This window comes from Labrus mixtus, chromosome 19 (genome assembly GCF_963584025.1).
Source record: "Labrus mixtus chromosome 19, fLabMix1.1, whole genome shotgun sequence".
In the NCBI taxonomy this organism is placed as follows: Eukaryota; Metazoa; Chordata; class Actinopteri; order Labriformes; family Labridae; genus Labrus; species Labrus mixtus.
Genome location: NC_083630.1, coordinates 2,045,001 through 2,066,174, shown reverse-complemented (window position 1 = coordinate 2,066,174; position 21,174 = coordinate 2,045,001). Strand labels below are relative to the sequence as shown.

At 46.9% G+C, this 21,174-nt stretch overlaps 1 protein-coding gene across 3 annotated transcripts in view; it reads right to left on the bottom strand.

The window, feature by feature from the left end:
- Positions 1–233: 233 nt before the first annotated feature.
- Positions 234–21,174, bottom strand: part of LOC132994009 (guanine nucleotide exchange factor VAV3) — an 82,454-nt gene continuing 61,513 nt past the window's right edge. For 2 of the 3 annotated variants that reach the window (XM_061064074.1, XM_061064076.1), the window contains 13 exons: positions 19,978–20,079; positions 19,336–19,427; positions 15,678–15,700; positions 14,821–14,839; positions 12,107–12,237; positions 11,615–11,680; positions 11,124–11,158; positions 10,369–10,485; positions 8,296–8,383; positions 7,391–7,520; positions 5,158–5,238; positions 3,698–3,849; positions 234–3,607 (listed from right to left, as the gene is read on the bottom strand). In XM_061064074.1, the coding sequence (XP_060920057.1) occupies positions 3,563–3,607; positions 3,698–3,849; positions 5,158–5,238; positions 7,391–7,520; positions 8,296–8,383; positions 10,369–10,485; positions 11,124–11,158; positions 11,615–11,680; positions 12,107–12,237; positions 14,821–14,839; positions 15,678–15,700; positions 19,336–19,427; positions 19,978–20,079 (1,081 nt within the window). In that variant the 3' untranslated portion in view covers positions 234–3,562. The remainder of the gene's footprint in view (positions 3,608–3,697; positions 3,850–5,157; positions 5,239–7,390; positions 7,521–8,295; positions 8,384–10,368; positions 10,486–11,123; positions 11,159–11,614; positions 11,681–12,106; positions 12,238–14,820; positions 14,840–15,677; positions 15,701–19,335; positions 19,428–19,977; positions 20,080–21,174) is intronic. The other variant, XM_061064075.1, reaches the window with a different exon arrangement.

The window sequence follows — 21,174 nt, the reverse complement described above, 5'->3', positions numbered from 1 at the left end:
AAATCTGAGAGGGTGTTTTCAAAACCGCCTACTACAGACTGCTGTCAGGTGTTGGACAGTATGTGCAGTGTGACCTCCAGTCGCTGGTTATTCTGCAGTTCACCACTAGGCTGGTTTCCTCTCTTGGAATGAGGAAGTGAACAGCAGCCCAGCTGTGGTGCCTTTTGATGCAGAGCTGAACTCAAACTTGTTCTTCATGTTAAACATCTTTATAATGATTGAAAAGAGACACATTAGGAGAAGCATTGTATATCTTTATTATGTGCTATGTACATGATTTACAGTATGTTACAGCAACAATACGCAGTAATGCTACACAGTAAAGATTGCACAGTTATAGAGTCAGGCCACAGCGGTCGGTACCGAGCTGAGCGTCCAGCGAACATCTTTGGCTTCAGAGGGACAGAGTGAAGGAGGAGGAGGATGAATTATCAATGAATCACAGCAAGAAAAAGTATCTTATCACATATTCTCAGCTCAGCGTTCTGCAGAATTGGTCGAGGAGATTGTTTCTTTAAGGCCTGCTGAGACGTGTCCGGCCCTCAATCCTGTCTGAGAGCATTTTAACAGGAACACTGAGCATGTCTGTGCATGTATGAGGACACTCATTTCATTCAGTCTTTAAATGCATCAGGTCAATCAGTCTATGAATCTGTGTTCGGACTGAACTGGTCCTCCTTCTGCAGCAGCTGTTTGTAAAGACTCAGACGCCTCTTGCTCTTCCTCTCCTGATAAAACGGATTTATTTTCTCCTCCTGCCAACACACTGCCTCAGCTTCAGAGGTGAGGGACAGAGAACAGACATGGATTGGATGAAAGATGGATGGAGAGATTGGAGAGAGAGAGACAGAGAGAGAGAGAGAGAGAGGGAGGGAGGGAGGGAGGGAGGGGAAGTGGCACGGTGAGATAGCGCCGGAGCGAGCAGAGCCGACAGAGAGATGGATGCAGCGAGGTCGGCGAGGTGAGGAGATGGTGTAATGATCAGATCACAGATTCACCCCGAGCCCAGAAACCTCAGACTGACTCGGAGAGGAGGAGGACCGGAGCCACTGTCAGAGTTCATGTGGGCGGAGGAGGAGGATGAGGAAGAGGAAGCGGATGAGGAGTAGGAAGAGGAGAGAGGAGGAGGAGGAGAGAGAGGAGGATGAGGAGGAGAGAGGAGGAGGATGAAGAAGAGAGCAGAGTGGATAACAGGAGTCTGAGATGACAGGATACTCTTCCTTGACACTTCTCCCCTGACAGGAGAGGAGCTGCTGCTCGATCACATCAGTGTTTCTGAACGTTTCCTAAAGAAGTTATAAATGTAATGTTTGTCTGCTCAGAGGCTGCAGGAGGACGAGCAGCTTCATCCTGCTGCACACAAAGTGTCAGGAAAGCTTTCATGAAAGCAGCCAGAATGTGCAGAAAGGTAAATGTGTCTCTCGGAATCTGCTGCTCTGTGATGATGTGATCTTCTAAACATCCTTCACCTCCTCATCAGATGATGTCATCTCCAAACTTTAGGAAGTTGAAGGTTACAGCTCAGAGATGTGTTTAGCATGCTGCCATCTAGTGGTCACTTAGTGACACTGTGGAGAATAGTGGAAACGGGGAAGTCACAAAGCAATGATACATGAATATAAATCTTCAGTCCAACACTTTAAGAACTCAACGCTTTTACACATATGACAACATGAGCGTTTTCAAGTGTTAGGACTGGAGATGAGCTCTGAACGTTTGGATTGTTTGGCTCTCTTCTTAGAGAAGCTTCCTCTGTCTGACTGTGTCTGATATTTCAGGATGGCTGCGTTACATGAAGACCCTTTACACAGAACACACAGAGGCTCTTTAAAGGTTATGTGTCGGGTTGTGTAGTGTGGTCGTACTCGAAACCGGTCTTAGTCTCCAGACCACTTTTTGAAGGTCTCGTCTGTCTAAATCATGTTTTACTTGGTCTTGTCTCAGTCTCAGACTGGGCAGACTTCAGATTTTAAATCAATACCGGCTAAGACCTCCTCTGATCGTCTATTTTTCCACGTAATTTCTGTGAAGGAAAACTCCTCTTTTTAAAAGAACAAAAAACTGACCACGACTCCACAACCTTCCCGGTGTTACGCCCCCCGGACCCAAGATGAAGATTTATCAGAGATATTTATGGTCTCGGTGCAGTCCGGTCTCAGGTGTCTCGGTCTGGGTTAGTGTGGTCTTTACTACAACACTAGGTGTGTGTGTGTGTGTGTGTGTGTGTGTGTGTGTGTGTGTGTGTGTGTGTGTGTGTGTGTGTGTGTGTGTCCTCTCTTCAGACTGGAGAATTTAAAGTCACATTTGGACCATCCTTAAACACAAACCACGACTTGATTATAAATCTCTCTCTCCACATTTAAAGAAAGATGTGTCTTTTGCTCCTCAAATCTCAGATGAGATTTAAACGTCCCCGCTGCTGCTGCTGCCGGCGCGTTCTCTGCCTCGCCTCCAGACGACATAAGTTGGCGTCTTATTCTGTCTGAGTACGTAGATCTGCGTGTGTCGACATGACGACAGAGTTTTTCTCTATTTATTCCCTCAAATGTGGGAAAATCCTCTTTCACCGTGGATTAGGGAGACACTGTGCATAATGTGAAGGGGGGGCGAGGGTGTTACAGCGAGGGGGGGGGGGCTGTTAGCAGTAGCAGGAGGATAGACGCAGAGGAGAAGCTCCCATCATTCTCTTTGTTTCCAGCGTTAACACATTATTTTAAATGATTTTAAAGACAAAAGGAATCAACTAAATTCAAAATGTTCTGCAGAAACTTCATGTTGAAGGTCAAACCTGTGAGGCCGCACCAGGAGGGGAATGCCTTCTGACAGAACGCTGTGATGCACGATCTGATGGAAATGTTGCTAACAGGTTGGACGTAAAATAAATCGACTGAAGAGCGACTGAAACCTGAGAATAAGAGAAAGAACAGTCGGAGGGTTTTACTTTATTTCCCTCTCTTGGTTTCCGGTACCTTCTCTGTGGTGCGACCCCAACAGGTCGCTAACGCCTCCTATAAGAACCATTGGCGAGTGGCCTCCTGTCACCGATAAGAGGCGAGGACCGCTAACGGTAAAGACACCGCCAATAAAGAACGAAGGAGGAGGGAGGGAAGAACAACAGCCATCGATGCTATCCCTCTATTACATGTCCTTTAAAACGAGTGATCATAATCTGTGTGTGTGTCTGCATTAGTCAAACAGACTCAGACTGAAGTCCGTCCTGCAGGAGGATGAAAGCGTGGGTGATTTTGACAGTTTGGCGAGGGTGGACCTGGCAGCAGAAACAGGAAGAGGCTTCAGGGATGTCCAGGCAGAGAAAGAGGGATGGAGGGTGGATTATGGATGTAAGAAGTGAGGGGGGCGGGGGGGGGTTGTCCCGTTGACAGCCAGGCCGCTCATTGGTGGAGTCCACATGGAGGGAAGCAGAGGCTACGGCGTTGCGGCGTAGCCCTTTCCTCTCTGAAGGCCTCGGGGACGTCTTCAGAACCTGAAATCAGCAGAGAGTCTCCGTCTCCCTGCTGCAGCCCTTCTTCAGTCATTCCACTCTCTTCCTCATGTCGGACCGTCACTCCTCACCCTCCTCCACATACGTGGACGGGAACCAGCCGACCTGCGGAGGGGACGGAGACTCACATCAGTATTCCTCTCCACAGAACTGCGCCTCAGAGTGAAGCCTTGATGATATATAAACTGAACTCACCCTGCTGTTGACCTCGCCCCTCCACCAGCCGTTGGCCCCGGACTTTGTGTAGATCTTCACCACATCTCCCTCCTGCAGAGACAGCTCCCGTGTGTCCCGAGAGCTGAAGTCGTACCGCGCGATGGCCACGCCGATCACCTTCGGAGTGAACACTGGAGAGAGGGGGGGGGGGGAGAAAGAGAGAGATAGGGGGGGAGAGAAAGAGAGAGAGAGAGGGGGAGAGAAAGACAGAGAGAGACAGAGAGAGAGAGAGAGAGAGAGAGAGATGATTAAAATGAAGCATTAAAGGTTTCAGAAGATGTTTTCATAAAACATCAGGTTCACGTCATGGAACACAAACACAGATGGACATGGCTGGTGCTCACTTTAACCTTCAAACATGATGTCACTCAAAGTTTCAAACAGACTCACAGAAACGTTCACAACCATCACAGCACAGTTCAGAATTTAACGATGAGTTCAAACGTGAAACCAGAACATGTCGGGGAGTTTGTGACGGACTTCACATAACGATATTTATCTTACTTTGTACTACAGAGTCAGCAGCTTCTTCCTTCAAAATAAAAGACAGACTTATGTAGGGGCCTTCAAAATAAAAGATAGACTTATGTAGGGGCCTTCAAAATAAAAGATAGACTTCTCCTAAAGTGAAGCTGCTCCATCGTCTCTTCTGGGCCTCCATACATGTGTGGTGGTGACTGTGTCTGCAGAGACTCTGTCCTCTGACTGGATTTTACTGTTCTGCTTTGTTCTGGTTGACTCGAGATGTTTCTGGGCGGAGCTGGTGTGTTTCCTCCAGCCAATGACAGCGCAGCAGGTGAGTTTAGGAGTGGATACATTTCAGGGATTGGACGCCATTCAAACTGGTGAATATGACGGACGTGGACGTAGCAGCAAAGAAGAGAAAATATAATCAGAGTGAGGAGAAACACCAAGTGGATAAAATCTTCCTCTTTTAAAGATAAATGTGAAGTGAAGTGTCTGTGTGTGTGTGTGTGTGTGTGTGTGTGTGTGTGTATATTTGTGATGTGTGTGTGTAAGTAGACATCCTGTTAGCTAGACAGCGGTGTAACAGACAGCTGTGGAGCAGTTAGCTAGTTAGCGCTGAGCTGACGGTTGGAAGTAGAGCGGCAGACCTTGACAACCGGACCGGAGGGGATGGTGAGATATCTGTGTGTTTGGACACACACACACACACACACACACACACACACACACACACACACTCTGGTATTTCCTGATGAATACACATAAACAGAACACGCGTGCATTACGTAAACAAACAGTCCCTGTCATGATATTTATGAGCACGGCACGATGCGAGAGGTGAGATGGTGCAGTGTGAGGCTGCATGTAAAGGCAGAGACGTGATGGCACTGAGCTGCAGCATGCATGCTAAGCAGCCTCCAACATGAAAGCAAAAAGAGAGAGAGAGAGAGAGAGAGAAGAGATACCTGTACCTGACCAGAAGGGAGCAGAGGAAGGAGGTACAAAGCTGTAGCCGGCAGGAGATACAAAAGAGAGGCCGCAGAGCAATGGGGCTATAGCAGGCCAGGCCAGGCGGGGAGCAGAGGGGGGAGAGGGGGGAGAGGGGGGAGAGGGCAGAGATGGAGGGAGGAGAGAGGAGCAAAGGAGAAAAAAATAAAACATGAATTTTAAGAATCCAAACTGTTCAGAAGGTACAGAGAACATAGCTGCAGCATGATGATCAATGACAGTCAGGAGGAGGAGCAGAAAGCCACCGAACAGCTGATTTGAACTTTTTCATTATTTTTAAACACCTGAAAGCTTCTTCATCGAGTGTTACAGTCAATGAAGAAAGTGTGAGAAAAACATCTGCAGGCTTCAATTCATTTTCTTCCCTTTGTCTTTTTACTTGAAATACTTGAAATGACGGATGAGTCATCAAAACATTCACCCCCCGTACAGTGTGTGTCGATCGAGACATGACCTAATAAGACTCATTAACAAGAAGAGACATGTAAAGACTACAAACAACATGGCCGCCTCTTTGAGGTTGACGAGTCCACAACTCCTACAAATCAACATGTTTGTCACCAGAGGACCCTTCAAATTAAAAGTTTCCAAACCTCCCCGCCTGCCTCATAAAAATAGAACTATGATCACGGACAGTAATGAGAGAGAAATGTGTGACGCGCCGAACAATCCTGCAGGCAGCTGAACATGCCGAGGTGATTGATGTGATCTATGGAGAGCTGGAGGTCTAAACTGAAGACTCATCAGCATCCTCTGATGAAGAGGGATCCTCCTCCTCTTCAAAATAAAACACCAGCTGCAGTTTACAAGCCTCATTTTAGTCAAACCTGATGTGTGGACCTGCTGCACAAAGCTCCATGTGAACGACACAAATACACAGAACCAGAGAGGACGAGGCTGCATCCAATCAGCAGCAGCGTCCCTCACAGTTTGTTCATGGACACATGAATGATCTGTTAGGATTCTAGTTTGTAAAAAAAAAAAAAACATCAGTCAGAGGATTTTTGTTCTGCAGAGACTTCCAGGAAACAGAGAACGGAGCGTAAACATTAATTAGCAGTCCTCCAGCAGAGCTCCAGACGATGGAAATCAAACAGAGAGAGATTTAAACTAAGTGTGCACGCCAGGACGAGTCTGACGACGACACAGAAGACCTCGCCACAATAAAACTCATTTGGAGCGAGGCTGTCTGTGCTCAACAATCTGTTCACATTTCTGTCTGTCAGCAGGAGCAGACGTTCTTTAGTTTCCACCGCAGCGAGAGAAAAACAGGATTCTAATGAAATCTCATTCAGACGCTCCTGTTTCATGTTTGCAATCCACCGAATGAGACGTAAGTAATTCAGATTGTGTGAAGTGAACGTGGAGACTTCACACGGCCTGCAGCGTCCACTTCAATCAGATTGATTCACTTAGATTTAAAGAGAACATTTACTGAACGACAACTGTTGACTAACATGCAACACACGGAAACATATAAACAGACAAAAGGAGAGCCACGTGACAGGATGCGTTACCCCGTCAAAATAAGAGCATCAGTGTCGTTTCAGTGTGATTATGATGACATGAGTTCACAGAAACACGCAGACTGACGACAGAAAGGTCAGACATGAGCGGAGCGTTCAGCTGTAAACTTGGACCTGCCAGAAGTTCCTTTTCTCATTTCAAAATAAAAGCTTGTTGGTATTCAAACCTGAGGTAAAGATCTCTCAGCTTAAAACAAACACACACAAAAACAAAATAAAAGCCTGATGACAAACTGATTCGAAAACCAATCACTTCAAACATGCGGTTAAAAAGATTATTAATGGCGATGAACTATTGAAAACAGCGATTAAGAAAATGTTTGTTTAAAGAAGATCTATTATCTTTACTGTCAGCATTGATGATGTCAGTCTGGGACTCCTGTTGAGGAACTCTAAAACCTTATTTATCCAAAACTGGCGTTTCAGCTGCTGTCTCTTTAAGGCCCGCCTCCCCACGTCCCTACTCCCCTCTGATTGGCCAGCTCTGTTTGCAGTCACAGAGACCTTTGAGTGAGCTTCCGAGTGGGCGTGTCCTTGAAAAAGCTGCATCTCAAGACAAAATCTCCCGCCCGGCTATGCGACACGTTACACGATGACGAACCGGCTTCTTGTGGACAGCGATGATTAGAATCTGAAACTGTTAAAGCGGGACTCCTTCACGTTTACTCACTGTTGCTTCCCGAGCAGTTGAGTCGTTGCATCGCAGCGTTCTCGGGTTCTCTGTAGGGAAACTGCAGCGTGGTGTCCAGACTCCTGAAGCCTTCTCTGAGGGAGTGATGTTTGTAGTACTCGATGAGCTCCTGATCACACAAACACACAGCGGGTTAACACTCGTCTCTGAAGGAGGTCACTTTTAAAACCTGATAAATGAATCACGTCAGCTCTTGCACATCCTTCACATGAGACTGAACAGTTCTTGATTTTATTATAACGGGAAATAAAACGTTCATTGTTCTGACACTCAAAATAACACGTCTCCATCCCTAAATGTCTCGGTCTTGGTCTTGACTCGGTCTCATCCTGTCTTGGTTTTGGTCTTGTCTTGGTCTTGGTCTTGACTCGGTCTCGTCCTGTCTTGGTTTTGGTCTTGGTCTTGGTCTTGGTCTTGACTCTGTCTCGTCCTGTCTTGGTTTTGGTCTTGGTCTTGACTCGGTCTCTTCCTGTCTTGGTTTTGGTCTTGTCTTGGTCTTGGTCTTGGTCTTGACTCGGTCTTGCCCTGTCTTGGTCTTGACTAGGTCTTGTCCTGTCTTGGTCTTGATCCCCATCAGTCTCATCAGAACTTTTGATCCACTATTAAATGCTCTTCAAATTAAACGAGCATCTTATTTTGAAAGGCTGTCTTAAACAAACAGTTTGATCAGCTGATGTGAAATGTGCATTAACCATTCAGTGTGACATAAATACAGCTGGTGAACCTTCCCACCATGCACCACACGTGTCTGTTAGGCCGAGGCCCCGGGGCCCGTATCAACACTGCTAAAACAAAATCCAGCTTTTGACACTTCATTAGGCGCCGCACACGCTGATTTATTTATGAGCTGCGGCGGTGGAATTTAACAAATAAAAGAGACTCACTAATATGCTCCTGAACTTCTTGTGCTCTGCGATGTGGAAGCAGCCGTCTTTGGTCAGGATCTTTATGTGCTTCACGTCGTTGTTGTACCTGTGGGCCATTGAATAAGTTATGAGTGTAATTTCCCTCTCTGATCACCGCCATCGATCGGAGGCCTGCCCCCTGGCCTCCGAGGAGAGCGCCAACCTCTCGCTGTAATGCACCAGGTCCCAGAGGTCTGGGACATGTGAGTAATGGGTGGTCAGGAGGAAATGTGTGCCCCAACACACACACACACACACACACACACACACACACACACACACACACACACACACACACACACACACACACACACACACACACACACACACACACACACACACACACACACACACACACACACACAAACTTGTGTTTGCATTAACAGGGAGTCTGCAGTCTGAAGAATGCTTAGGGCCTTAAGTTTCATGTTACGTGGTTAAGAGCGTGACCTTGTCTGATACTAACACTAGGGGGCAGCACAAATTCTACACAGACATGGACCTTAAACAGTCGGTTACGTACATGCTATTTTTCCACAATCCTGTTTACATCGATCTTAAGTTAAGAAAAAGAAAATAAGGAGAGGGGCTAACGTAGCAGTATGTAACTCTGACTCCTAGTGTTTAAAATGGGTACTGCAGTCTAAATTCTAAACATCATAGAGAGCTGTCTCCCCCCCTCTCTAGAGTCAATGCTCACACAGGTCACCATGTGGTGGACACTGAAGCTTCAGTGTTTATCCAGCTCTGTATGGGTCTGTAAACCTTTCTGTGTTCTAACCTCTCTCCATTTTTCAAAAACATCTCCAATATTGATCCTAGTTTGAGCACGTTTCTGCTCGTGGAGCTTATTAGAAACATGCAAAGGCTTTTTAGGTCGGGTACAATCACTTCTATCTGAACCACTTCTCTTGACCGCTTCCATCGCTGCAACACCTGTTGGTTTGACCTGATAACTGCTCTCATATCTGGCAAACCGAGGGGCGTCCAAAACGGCCGTATTCAGGACCAGAATGCAAACTGTCATCAAATCAGGAGAGTTAACTTTATTGACACGTTTTCTGTGTTTATCAAATGTTTTTAGATATTGACATTTTTAAAGAAATTAAAGGTTTTATTTTCCACTGTGTGAGGCAGAAACTTCTCCCGACAGCCTCCTTAACTATTACTTTTTGAACACTATCATGGCGTCTCTGAGGGAGAGGACATTTTCATTCAAGTCATCCCCACAGCTCGGTCTCCTCCGTCTGCTCCTCTCTTTCATGGGGATGTTTAAATAACCTTGAGCAGTCTGACTCTCTCTCTCTCTGACTGGTTCAGAGCAGCTCATCTGAACATGAGCAGCTCAGGAGGAGCGGGAAGACGTCCACTCTGAGAGGAGCATAGGCTCTAAAAAGAGTCCAACTGAAGAGTAAAGGAGAGTTTCTGCTGCTCAGAGAGTCAGCAGGACGAGAAGATGACTCACACTGACATCATCTCTGTTTCTACTGAGACGATGATGTCATGATCACAGCTCTGACATATGCTCCATTCATTATCATCTAAATGCCCTTATTTCTTGTTTCCTAGTTTTGTGGGTTTGGAGGTCTAACCGTGATGGTCTTACGTGGTCTAAAGCCCTGCAGAATGATAAGCACGCAGGTTGGTGAGTCTCACAAACGTCTCCGTGGTTAACCACGGACTCTGAGAACCTCAACGTGCAGACGAAGCTATAAATCGCTGCATCGCTTTCTGTAGCTCAGCCGCAGCATCATGAAGCCCTCATACACAGAGCTGAGTGAGGATTAAAGAGAGAATCAGATTGATCTCAGGTATTGCATCGTTTCTCTCTTGAGCTGCAACAAAATGTGGAGCAGCTGATTGTTTGTGGAAGAGGCGCGGCTCCCTCAATAGATAGACAGAGGTCATGTAAGGTCTTAATCCCAGGAGATCAGACATCATGAAAACATGCTTCAGAGGATTAGTCCTGCACACTGACCCTCAAGCTCTGCATGCATTCACACAGCGTCTTCATCAAAGCGTCTGTCTACATGACAGTGATGTCACACTCACTTTATACTGACAGCGTACTCTGTGTACTCTCTGCTGCGATGGCGGACCAGGTACGTGCTGTTGACCCTGTTGTGGAGTTCTGCCTCAGCCTGGAGTCTCTCCATCGGACCTGCAAACCTAAAACATGACGACAAAAACACAGAAACTGAATGATTGAATATACTGTTAAAGTTAGTGGTTTAACCCTTAAAGGTCACATATTAAATCCACTTCTCCATGTTCCTCTAACATGTTTCTCTAGTCTGTCTACAAACCCCCCAATGATGAGAAAAGTCCATCATCTCTGTCTTTAACCTGCTCCACTTTTCAGAAAATGTGTGCTCAAACAGGCCGTTTGGAGATTTTCCCTTCATGACATCACAAAGGGCAGTAGCCCCTCCCCCAGGTGGGTGACACTCCCACAGCTAGGTGTTTGTTCTGCCCTCTGAGTCTGCCTTCTCACCGTAAACAATAGGACATGGAGCGAGAAAGCCTGATACACCCAAGCCCTTCCAGAGAGGGGGCGTGGTCAGACACAACTCATTTACATATTTAAAGGTACAGACACAGAAACAGCCTGTTCTGAGCAGGGCTGAAATAGAGGGGTTTATAGGCATGATCAAATACAGGATCAGAGTGGATTTAGAACAAGAAACTTCACACACATGTTTTGAGGAGCTCTGAGACTTATTTAAACTGATGAAGAGGAGGAGAATGTGTGACCTTTAAAGATATGTTCAGTGAAATAACAGGTGTCAGGTGTTTGGTGATCTCACCAGGGCTGAGTGGAGTAGTCGACAGGTTTTGGGACCTGGCGCAAAGAGCAAAGTGTGTTTTTGTTATTGACATGAAGCAACCTCAACACAACACCACCACGCTAATCTGTGCTTGGCGCCGGCTCAACAGTCCTGACGCTGTGCCCCGAAATAAAACAGTATCTCTTCACTGTAAGAGAACAATAAAACAGCTTAATGCAGCTCTTATCTTTACAACAGAGGAGATAACTGCAGGTTATCTTCAGGACGGCCCGCAGCAGCTGGACACAGAGTGAGGACGAGACCATCCAGATGTGATGGACTAAACAAGTCATTCCAGACTCTGCTCCCTCTGAGGTGCAGGTTAGTCTGCACAACAACAGGTAACAGCTCACCCCCCCCCCCCCCCCCCCCCCACCACCACCACCCCCCACCACCCCCCACCCTGACAGTAAACACATGCATCGCTCTACTGTTGTGAGAAATAGGAGAGAGAGAGAGAAGCTGCTTACACACGGACACGGCTTCACCGCGTCGCTGGGGAAGAAGCCGACCTCCTTGGTGGACAGGATTCTGCCCTGAAAGCACACACACACACACACACACACACACACACACACAGATAATCATGTTACGACCAGAGAGCTCACTTTGTCTCCATAATTCAGGAGCGATTATCTGGAACACAGAGCAGCGTGTGTTAACAGCCTGCTGGTTAACTGTCGGTGGAATAATGGCTGACAGGAAGAGGAAGTGTGTTTATTGTTCCCGTGGCTGCGACTCTTTCAACCAGGAAAGGTTTTTTATAAACACACAGAGACTTGTGGAGGAAGGAGGTTCATAAAGTCAGAGGCTCACTTTGTAACTCTGTTGTTCTTTTCTTCTCATGTTGTCACTCGTTGATTTATTAGATACTAAAGGTTAGTGTGTCACTGCGTCCTCGCTGTGTGTGTGTGTGTGTGTGTGTGTGTGTGTGTGTGTCTCTGTGTGTGTGATCCTCTTACCTGCCACCAGGCACTGTGCAGATCGGCACGGATCAACTCGATGATGTCTCCAGACTGGATGCTGAGAGGTGGACCGGACGCCGGGCTCGGAGTGCCGTAGTAGTTCCTGATGACGATCATCTTTGGCAGACCTGCGGGAGAAAGAGAACGTCAGGACCCTGCAAGAAGATTTCAAGGTAACCATGACAACACAGATTCTTTGATTTACAGTCTTTAATGCTGCTAAAAAACATCAACAGGAGAGGAGACGGTTTACAGGTGATCTTAGTTCATTTCTATTTGAGTTGATTCTGTAGTCTTAAAAAACTGATCCGAGGTCAGCAGAGGCTCGGAAAGTCTGCAGAAATGTGAACAATAAACATAAAGACGGCAGAAAAAAGAAAGGAAAGTGTGTGAAAAATTAAAGTCAAAGTAAAAGTTGAAGCTGAAATGTTTTTAAAACTCTACGTTCACACGTCTGTTCTCGAGTCCAGACATGCATAATGTAGGTCGCTGGTAGCCTAGTGGTTATTGCGTGCCCTCCATGTACAAAGGCTGGAGTCCTCCAAGCGGGTTGACCGGGTTCGAATCTGACCTGTGGCTCCTTTCCTGCATGTCATTCCCCTCTGTCTGTCCTTAATTACTGACTCTATCCACTGTCCTGTCTCAAATAAAAGCCCAAAAATGAACCTTGAAAAAAGGTAGTAATGAGGTACACACACACACACACACACACACACACACACACACACACACACACCCCCCCTGGAGTCAGCCGTGTGTGCTGCCCTTGCAGATCGTTTGGACCCGTTATAAAATGACAGATAAGCCTGCAGGTCATCACACTCACAGATGGAAGATAAGCAGGAGTGTGTTTCAGGGAGGACCCGGTTTACTGCTGCACCAGCTGATCCAGGATCCAGAGGGTTACAGACACACTCAGTGTGTTTACAGGAGCACACACACACACCTCTCATTTTTATCTCATCACTTTGAACACTTTTACATTTTAGGTTTAAAATGCACATCTGATGCAACAGCGTCCTCGCCATGTCTTCAGCCCCCTGAGTGAAAACTTGAGTTTTAGAGCCTCACAGAGAAACCTGCACTGCTTGGATTGACTCCAGGAGGCACTCATGCACCTGTGTGACCCGGAGCAGCTGGCCTCTAGAAGGACTAATAAAGCTTTAACTAGCCGTGGTTAACTTAACATGAACCTGCAGGCTCTGCTGACCGTGTTACCTGCAGCATTCAAGTTTCAGGTGTGCAGGAGGAGAGATCCTCGAGTCCAGCTGAGTGATGGACCTTCATGAAGCCTCCTGTGTTGCTGCAGTCAGCCGTGCAGAGCGACAGACACACATCACATCACAGTGAGGGTTTAAATGCGATGATGTGGTGAGACTTTGATCCCCTTATTGAGTCAGATGTCAGTGAAATTGAAATATAATATATGTCTATTATGAAGCTTCATGGCAAACAGACCCGGAGCTCAGACCTCACAGCCGACACAATAACATGCATATCTGAGTCTGCATTGTGCACAACAATATGAGAGAGAAATTCAAGAGAGAGCATGAAGAGAGAGGGGGAAGCTTTAGGCAAACAACAGAGGAGTCAACAAGCGCTAATACGTCTCTATCTGCGCGTGTTCAGCAGCCTGACATGTGCCAGCCCGCCTCAGTACCACTTCTAAAGACACAGGGCCGTGGAGAATCCAGTCTCGGGGGCATGAATTGCATTCCTCTCCTCACAAGGACGAGCCGAGTGTTAGTGCACCTTTGAAAACAGACAAAGAGCGCAGCGGCGTCGAGTATTACGAAGCGCCGAGGGCCGGAGCAATCAAACGCCTATTGATTTTAATGCGTCCTCCGTCAGAAATGATTTTCTGCAGCATAATGGACGGAGAGGTGGAAAAATGAGAGATGAAAGCAGGTTTATGAGAGATTAAAGGCCCTATACACACACACACACACACACACACACACACACACACACTGAAGGATAGTGTGTGTGAGGACTACTTTTCCTGTAACGTCCTGGTTCATGCTCGCTGATATTCCTCCTAATCAAAGCGTGTTCTTCAACCTTTAGTAAACATTGATGGTGTTTACATCAGGATGGTGATGTCATAGGGGGATTCATGGAGACTTAGGTAGACCCTCCTCTCTGCGTGAGCAGGGTCACCTCTGATTCCAGGAAGAGAAATCATATCGCTTAAACACTAGCAGTAATGAATCCAGACCTACTGCCTACCCTGACAGAGGAGGAGGAAGTGAGAGAGAGAGACCAAACCAACAGGAACTAAGAGACTCACATTCATCCAGAAGACTCAAACGTCTCTGCAGCAACACAAACTGTGAGGGTGGAGCTTCAAGCACTCGTGAAGGTGCAGAACTTAAACTAATACTGAGTCCGTTAGTGGTTTAGTACTTTGAAACTTTTAAAGGAAGAATGCGACATTATTAAAACGTGTGTGTGGAGGTTAAGTCATCCAGCTTATTCAAAGCTTGAGCCAATGGGATCGTGACGCGGTTAAAGATCTTCAACCACGTCCAACTTGGAATGATGACGACATGCAGCGTGTTCTTTATCGTGGCGTTTAGTGAACATTCTTTTCAACATATGACATTAAACATTTAAAAAAAAAAAAATCACAGCTTAGATTAATGTCAGTGAAGAGAGAAACATCTGACAGAAGAGACTGTGTGAGGTGAGGTGTGTTCTCAGCTTCTCACCTGGATCTGGATCTCGCCCCTGAAACAGAGCAGACAACGGTACAAGTTACACACTGCAGAACAGACACACACACACACACACACACACACACACATATACACATCTGACATACACACACACACACACACACACACACACACACACACACACACACACACACACACACACAAAGACACACAGATTAATATTTGACTCAGCCTTCTACAGATTCTCCCTCATACATGCAGGTCAGGCAGTGTGCACGGACCACACAATATGTTCAGACTCAGATCACGCACACACAAACACACACACACACACACACACACACACACACACACAACGCGAAAACATGACTTTGTTCTCGGCTGCAGAAAACCTCTGCAATTTTTATGAATCATACTTCATCACAGAATGCTAACTAATTCCCTGCAGCACGTCGAGGTGATTGTTTGAGAAAGTTTGCATGTTGAGTTTTTGTTCGGCTCGATTCATGCACACAGAAATCTTCTGATCATAAACACAGACAGCAGAATGAACTGTTTCAGGTCAGTGCAGTTTATTTTACAGGAAGGATCTCTTCTGCAGGTTGAGCCTCACACTTCTTTGAATAGTTGTACGCTCGGTCTGATTTCCTGCTCTGGAAACTTTTGAGTAGTGCAGCCGTAAAGCAAACAGAAGTTTCACAAACAGCAGAGACAACTGAGGCTAAACCTGCAAAAACATCCGCGTGTCACCCGTCAGGTGGGCTGCAGAAACTTAAGTCAACCTGAGTCTCTTTGGCAAATAGCTGCAGGAGAGAGCAGCGTTCAAAGTGCTGCACACACACACACTGAAGCACACACACACACACACAAAAGAACACACAGCGGCTTACCTGAGTTCTGACGGAGCACGGATCTGAAAGAAGTTTGAGAACAGGCATGGTGAATGACGGGTTAGCAGGTGCACACAAACACTTGCACATTCTCGTCGGAACAACACAACAGTCCCTCATTAGTGAAGCGGCCGACGCTCGTGTCTGACCGCGCTCCACTTTGTTTGACTGCGTGAAGCTACCTGACAGCCGGGAGAGCAGGTAACGAGGAGGGGGGAGGGAGGGGGGAGGGGGGGCAGACCTGAGGTTTTTGCTCCACCAGTTTCTTTCATTGGCTCCCTGAGGGATGGGTTACACCCCCTACACACACACACACACACACACACACAGACTCTCATACTGCTGTACCTGTACAAACAGAGCAGTTGCATAAACCCTCGATGCATACCTGCACACACACACACACACACACACACACACACACACACACACTGCACATACAGTACCTACACACACACACACACACACACACACACACACACACACACCTGTCATTCCTCAGGTAAACTCTGACCTGTTACACAAACATGTGGAGAGGCAGCTGATAACAGAGACAAATGCAGGTAAACAATGGCTTATCTCTGGCACACACACACACACACACACACACTCTGCACTGAGATTGTGTGTGTGTGTGTGTGTGTGTGTGTGTGTGTGTGTGTGTGTGTGTGTGTGTGCAGTCATGCTGGTGTATTGACAGAATCTGCTCAGGTGAGGATTGTTATGGCTTTCTGAGCGTTAAAGTTCCAATCTGGAAGTTGTGCAACCGACAAGAAGAAACTAATTAAAGGGCAATTCTGGTGTTTTTATTCCAGGAACACAGCTGTTTATATTCTGAGGAATAAATGACTGACTGGTGTGAACATTGCACACAGGCTCACATGGCTGTAATATAATCTCTGTAAATGCAGCGGGTAAACAGACTGTAACGTCTGCAGCAGGTTAACGGACTGTAACGTCTGCAGCAGGTAAACAGACTGTAACGTCTGCAGATAAACAGACTGTAACGTCTGCAGCAGGTTAACAGACTGTAACGTCTGCAGATAAACAGACTGTAACATCTGCAACAGATGAACAGACTGTAACGTCTGCAGCGGGTAAACAGACTGTAACGTCTGCTGCAGGTTAACAGACTGTAACGTCTGCAGCAGGTAAACGGACTGTAACGTCTGCAGCAGGTAAACAGAGTGTAACGTCTGCAGCGGGTAAACAGGCTGTAACGTCTGCAGCAGGTAAACAGACTGTAACGTCTGTAAACAGACTGTAACGTCTGCAGCAGGTAAACAGACTGTAACGTCTGCAGCGGGTAAACAGGCTGTAACGTCTGCAGCAGGTAAACAGACTGTAACGTCTGTAAACAGACTGTAACGTCTGCAGCGGGTAAACAGACTGTAACGTCTGTAAACAGACTGTAACGTCTGCAGCGGGTAAACAGACTGTAACATCTGCAACAGATAAACAGACTGTAACATCTGCAGCAGGTAAACAGACTGTAAGGTCTGCAGCAGGTAAACGGGCTGTAACATCTGCAGCAGGTAAACAGACTGTAACGTCTGCAGCAGGTAAACAGACTGTAACGTCTGCAGCAGGTAAACAGACTGTAACGTCTGCAGCAGGTAAACAGACTGTAACATCTGTAAACAGACTGTAACGTCTTCAGCGGGTAAACAGACTGTAAGGTCTGCAGCAGGTAAACGGGCTGTAACATCTGCAGCAGGTAAACAGACTGTAACGCCTGCAGCAGGTAAATGGACTGTAACGTCTGCAGCGGGTAAACAGACTGTAACGTCTGCAGCAGGTAAACAGAGTGTAACGTCTGCAGCAGGTAAACAGACTGTAACGTCTGCAGCAGGTAAACAGACTGTAACGTCTGCAGCGGGTAAACAGACTGTAACGTCTGCAGCAGGTAAACAGACTGTAACGTCTGCAGCAGGTAAACAGACTTTAACACCTGCAGCAGGTAAACGGACTGTAACGTCTGCAGCAGGTAAACGGGCTGTAACGTCTGTAACGTCTGCAGCAGGTAAACGGACTGTAACGTCTGCAGCAGGTAAACAGACTTTAACACCTGCAGCAGGTAAACGGACTGTAACGTCTGCAGCAGGTAAACGGGCTGTAACGTCTGTAACGTCTGCAGCAGGTAAACGGACTGTAACGTCTGCAGCGGGTAAACAGACTGTAACGTCTGCAGCAGGTAAACAGACTGTAACGTCTGCAGCAGGTAAACAGACTGTAACACCTGCAGCAGGTAAACGGACTGTAACGTCTGCAGCAGGTAAACGGGCTGTAACGTCTGTAACGTCTGCAGCAGGTAAACAGTCTGTAACGTCTGCAGCAGGTAAACAGACTGTAACGTCTGCAGCAGGTAAACAGGCTGTAACGTCTGCAGCGGGTAAACAGACTGTAACGTCTGCAGCGGGTAAACAGACTGTAACATCTGCAGCGGGTAAACAGGCTGTAACGTCTGCAGCAGGTTAACAGACTAACGTCTGCAGCAGGTAAACAGGCTGTAACGTCTGCAGCAGGTAAACAGGCTGTAACGTCTGCAGCGGGTAAACAGACTGTAACGTCTGCAGCAGGTTAACAGACTGTAACGTTTAAACTTAAACCTTTTTTTTTTTTTAAGTTCCTGACTGACTAAAGTGCTGGTGTGTTTGTATACTGGTGTACCAGCAGAGACTGAACGCTGATTGGACGATTGCACCGGTAAATTCAGACAGTCTGAGTCTTCAGCAGCTGTCCTGCTGCCGGTGTCGCCTGGATCTGCTCAGGTACACTCTGAGCCCAGGTGGGGCGGCAGTGGCGTTATTGCCTCTGTGACCTGAAAGCACCATGACAGATGTCCGGTCCAACTGGAGCTGGCAGCTCGCCACAGTGAACACACACACCAACACACGGACAAACATGGACACGCACACACAAAGTCAGTTCAGGTACAGTGTGTCCGGGTATGAGCAGAGCTTTAGTGCTATAAAAACAGAAGCACACACCTCAAGATTTGAAAAACTTCCACAAACAGCTTACACACACACACACACACACACACACATGCAGAGGACATGTTAAGCTGGTTTATGGCGTTCTTCTTTTCATGCCTCATGTCTGAAGTCCCCCCCTCGTCTCTCTCTGAGCTGTCAGACTCTGCTCGGGGAGCTGAGTGGCAGACGCACAACAGACTGAGAGGAAAAGAGTTTCTTCAACTCTTCAGTAAAACTCCGATGGGCCTGTGGGGGATCGCAGCGCTGACACTCGGTGACATCGCCTTTAAGCTGCTCTGAAGTGTCAGAAACGCCCGGAGGAGCGGGGGAGGCTCCGAGAGAGAAAACCTGAAAAACTGATCGAATACGAGGACGACCTTCGTGAGCAGAGTGGAGAAAAGTTTGGATTTTCTTTTCAGAACGCCACCACAGTGCAACAAACTTCCTCTGACCAGTAATAATTAAAGACCTTCAAACATCACATGTCATCTGTTGTGTTCACGCTGCTGTGGTGGTCGTACGTTAATATTCAACATTCAAAACTAACTGTCAAAATGTTGCAGCCAAGCCATGTGGAACTAGTTACAGAAAAAGTTGTGTAGAGACTAAACCGCATGTGTGTGTGTGTGTGTGTGTGTGTGTGTGTGTGTGTGTGTGTGTGTGTGTGTGTTTAGTGTTACCTGTTTTTCCACAGGAGCCGAAGCGTCCCAGACATTCTTTATGCGCTCCTAAACCACACTTGGAGCAGAGGTAGCCCTGATAGAAGATCCCCCTGCAGATGAAACAGGAAACACAATCAGCTGGACCATTGATACTCGTACAACACAGTGGAGTGTGTGTTTAGTTTTACACCAGCCTGCTAAACTTCACGTAACAACAATAAAACAAATGTTTAGTAAAGTGTTTCTCCACGAGCTGAAGGTTCAAACTGAGGCGGACTTCTTTCGATGGACAAGAAGTTGAATTTCTGCAACAATAAAAAATACTGTGACGAGGAATAGTCATTTATAAATGGTTCTGAAACACTGCTCTTCAGACGCTGTTTGAGACCTTTTCTGAGTTACTCCTGTTTCACATTCACAGAGCTGCTGTGACCACCCCCCCTCTCTCTGGTTTTGAAGAGGAGCTGGAGTGTGACAGACGTTGACTCGTCTGTAGGGTAAAGCGTTCAGTGAGAGAGAGGCAGAGCGTGAGTCTATTCAGAGAATACAAAAAGAAACCGTGTGTGACCGAGAGATGGTCAGGGTCCATGTCCCATCCTCCTCAGCCTTTCTGTCTGACCCCTGAGGACACCTGAGTGTGTGTGTGTGTGTGTGTCTCACCTCAGCAGCATGTGGCAGGAGTTACACGAGGTGATCCTCTCAAACGTGTTCATATGGAACTCATGGAAGTTGTTGTTTGCATTCTCAGGACGGATGTTGGATCTAAATTAGACAGAAAAACAAACTCCACATTTATATGAATGAAACGTCTGGGTCAGGTTTTTATCTCCTTGTGAACACTGATGATTCTCTCCTCACAGGTGGGCGTCTGACGCTCCTCTACACCTCTTTATAAATAATGAGAGATCAGCTGAGCTCTACTTCCTGTTCTGTTCTGTGAGTAAGCTCTGCTCTCTGGTGCAGAAGGAAATATTTGATTCCTCTCATAAATGCAGCAGACAGACTGTCGTCCACGGTTACCAGAACGTGTGCCTGATGCTTTTCTTTGAAGTGAGAGAGACAGGACAGACAGACAGGTGCAGGAGTGCTCAGCCCCCTGGGACATGGAGGCGTGTGTGTGTGTGTGTCTGTTCTAGCCTGCAGCACAAAGTCCTATTTCATTTTCTGTGGTCTTTCTTTTTCTGTAAATGGTAAATGGACTTCAGCTTCAGTCTTCTGACCTACACATTCACACACCGCTGACCAAGCGGGGAGCAACTCTGGGTTAAGTGTTCAAGGACACATTGAACATGAAGCTGCTGGATTGTGCTCTACCACTGAGCCACAGCCCTGTGCTGTGTCTGAAACCACTCACTCATTCCCTCCTCTCTACATAGTGAAAAACATTTGGGACGATCCTCGGACGCAGCCTTTGAGTTAAGTGTAACAAAGGGATGGCATGACATTGTTGATGTTGATTTGTTGACATGTTCTCAGGTCCTGTTGTTTGTTCTCTGCAAACAGGAGAAACAAAATGTGTGACGGACCTGCAGCGGCGTGCACAAACAAACAGAGACCTTCAGACTTGTGACATCATCCCCTCGGCTCTGTGGTCAAACTTTGTTCAATCATATCGTCATGATGTCAGTGTGTGAAACCTACAGAGAATCTTCACATGATCTTATTTATCTGATACTGACTTCAGTAAAAATCCTCCTTTCAGCATTTCATCCTTGGGGGGGGGCAGAACGCTGCAGGGCTGCCAGGTGAGGGCTGCTCTCCAGTGCAGTGTTAATGTTCTGAAAATTCTGGATTTAACGTTTAGCGTTAGCGACCACGAGGACTTGTTGTTGTGCTCTTTCTCTCATGTTTCACTTT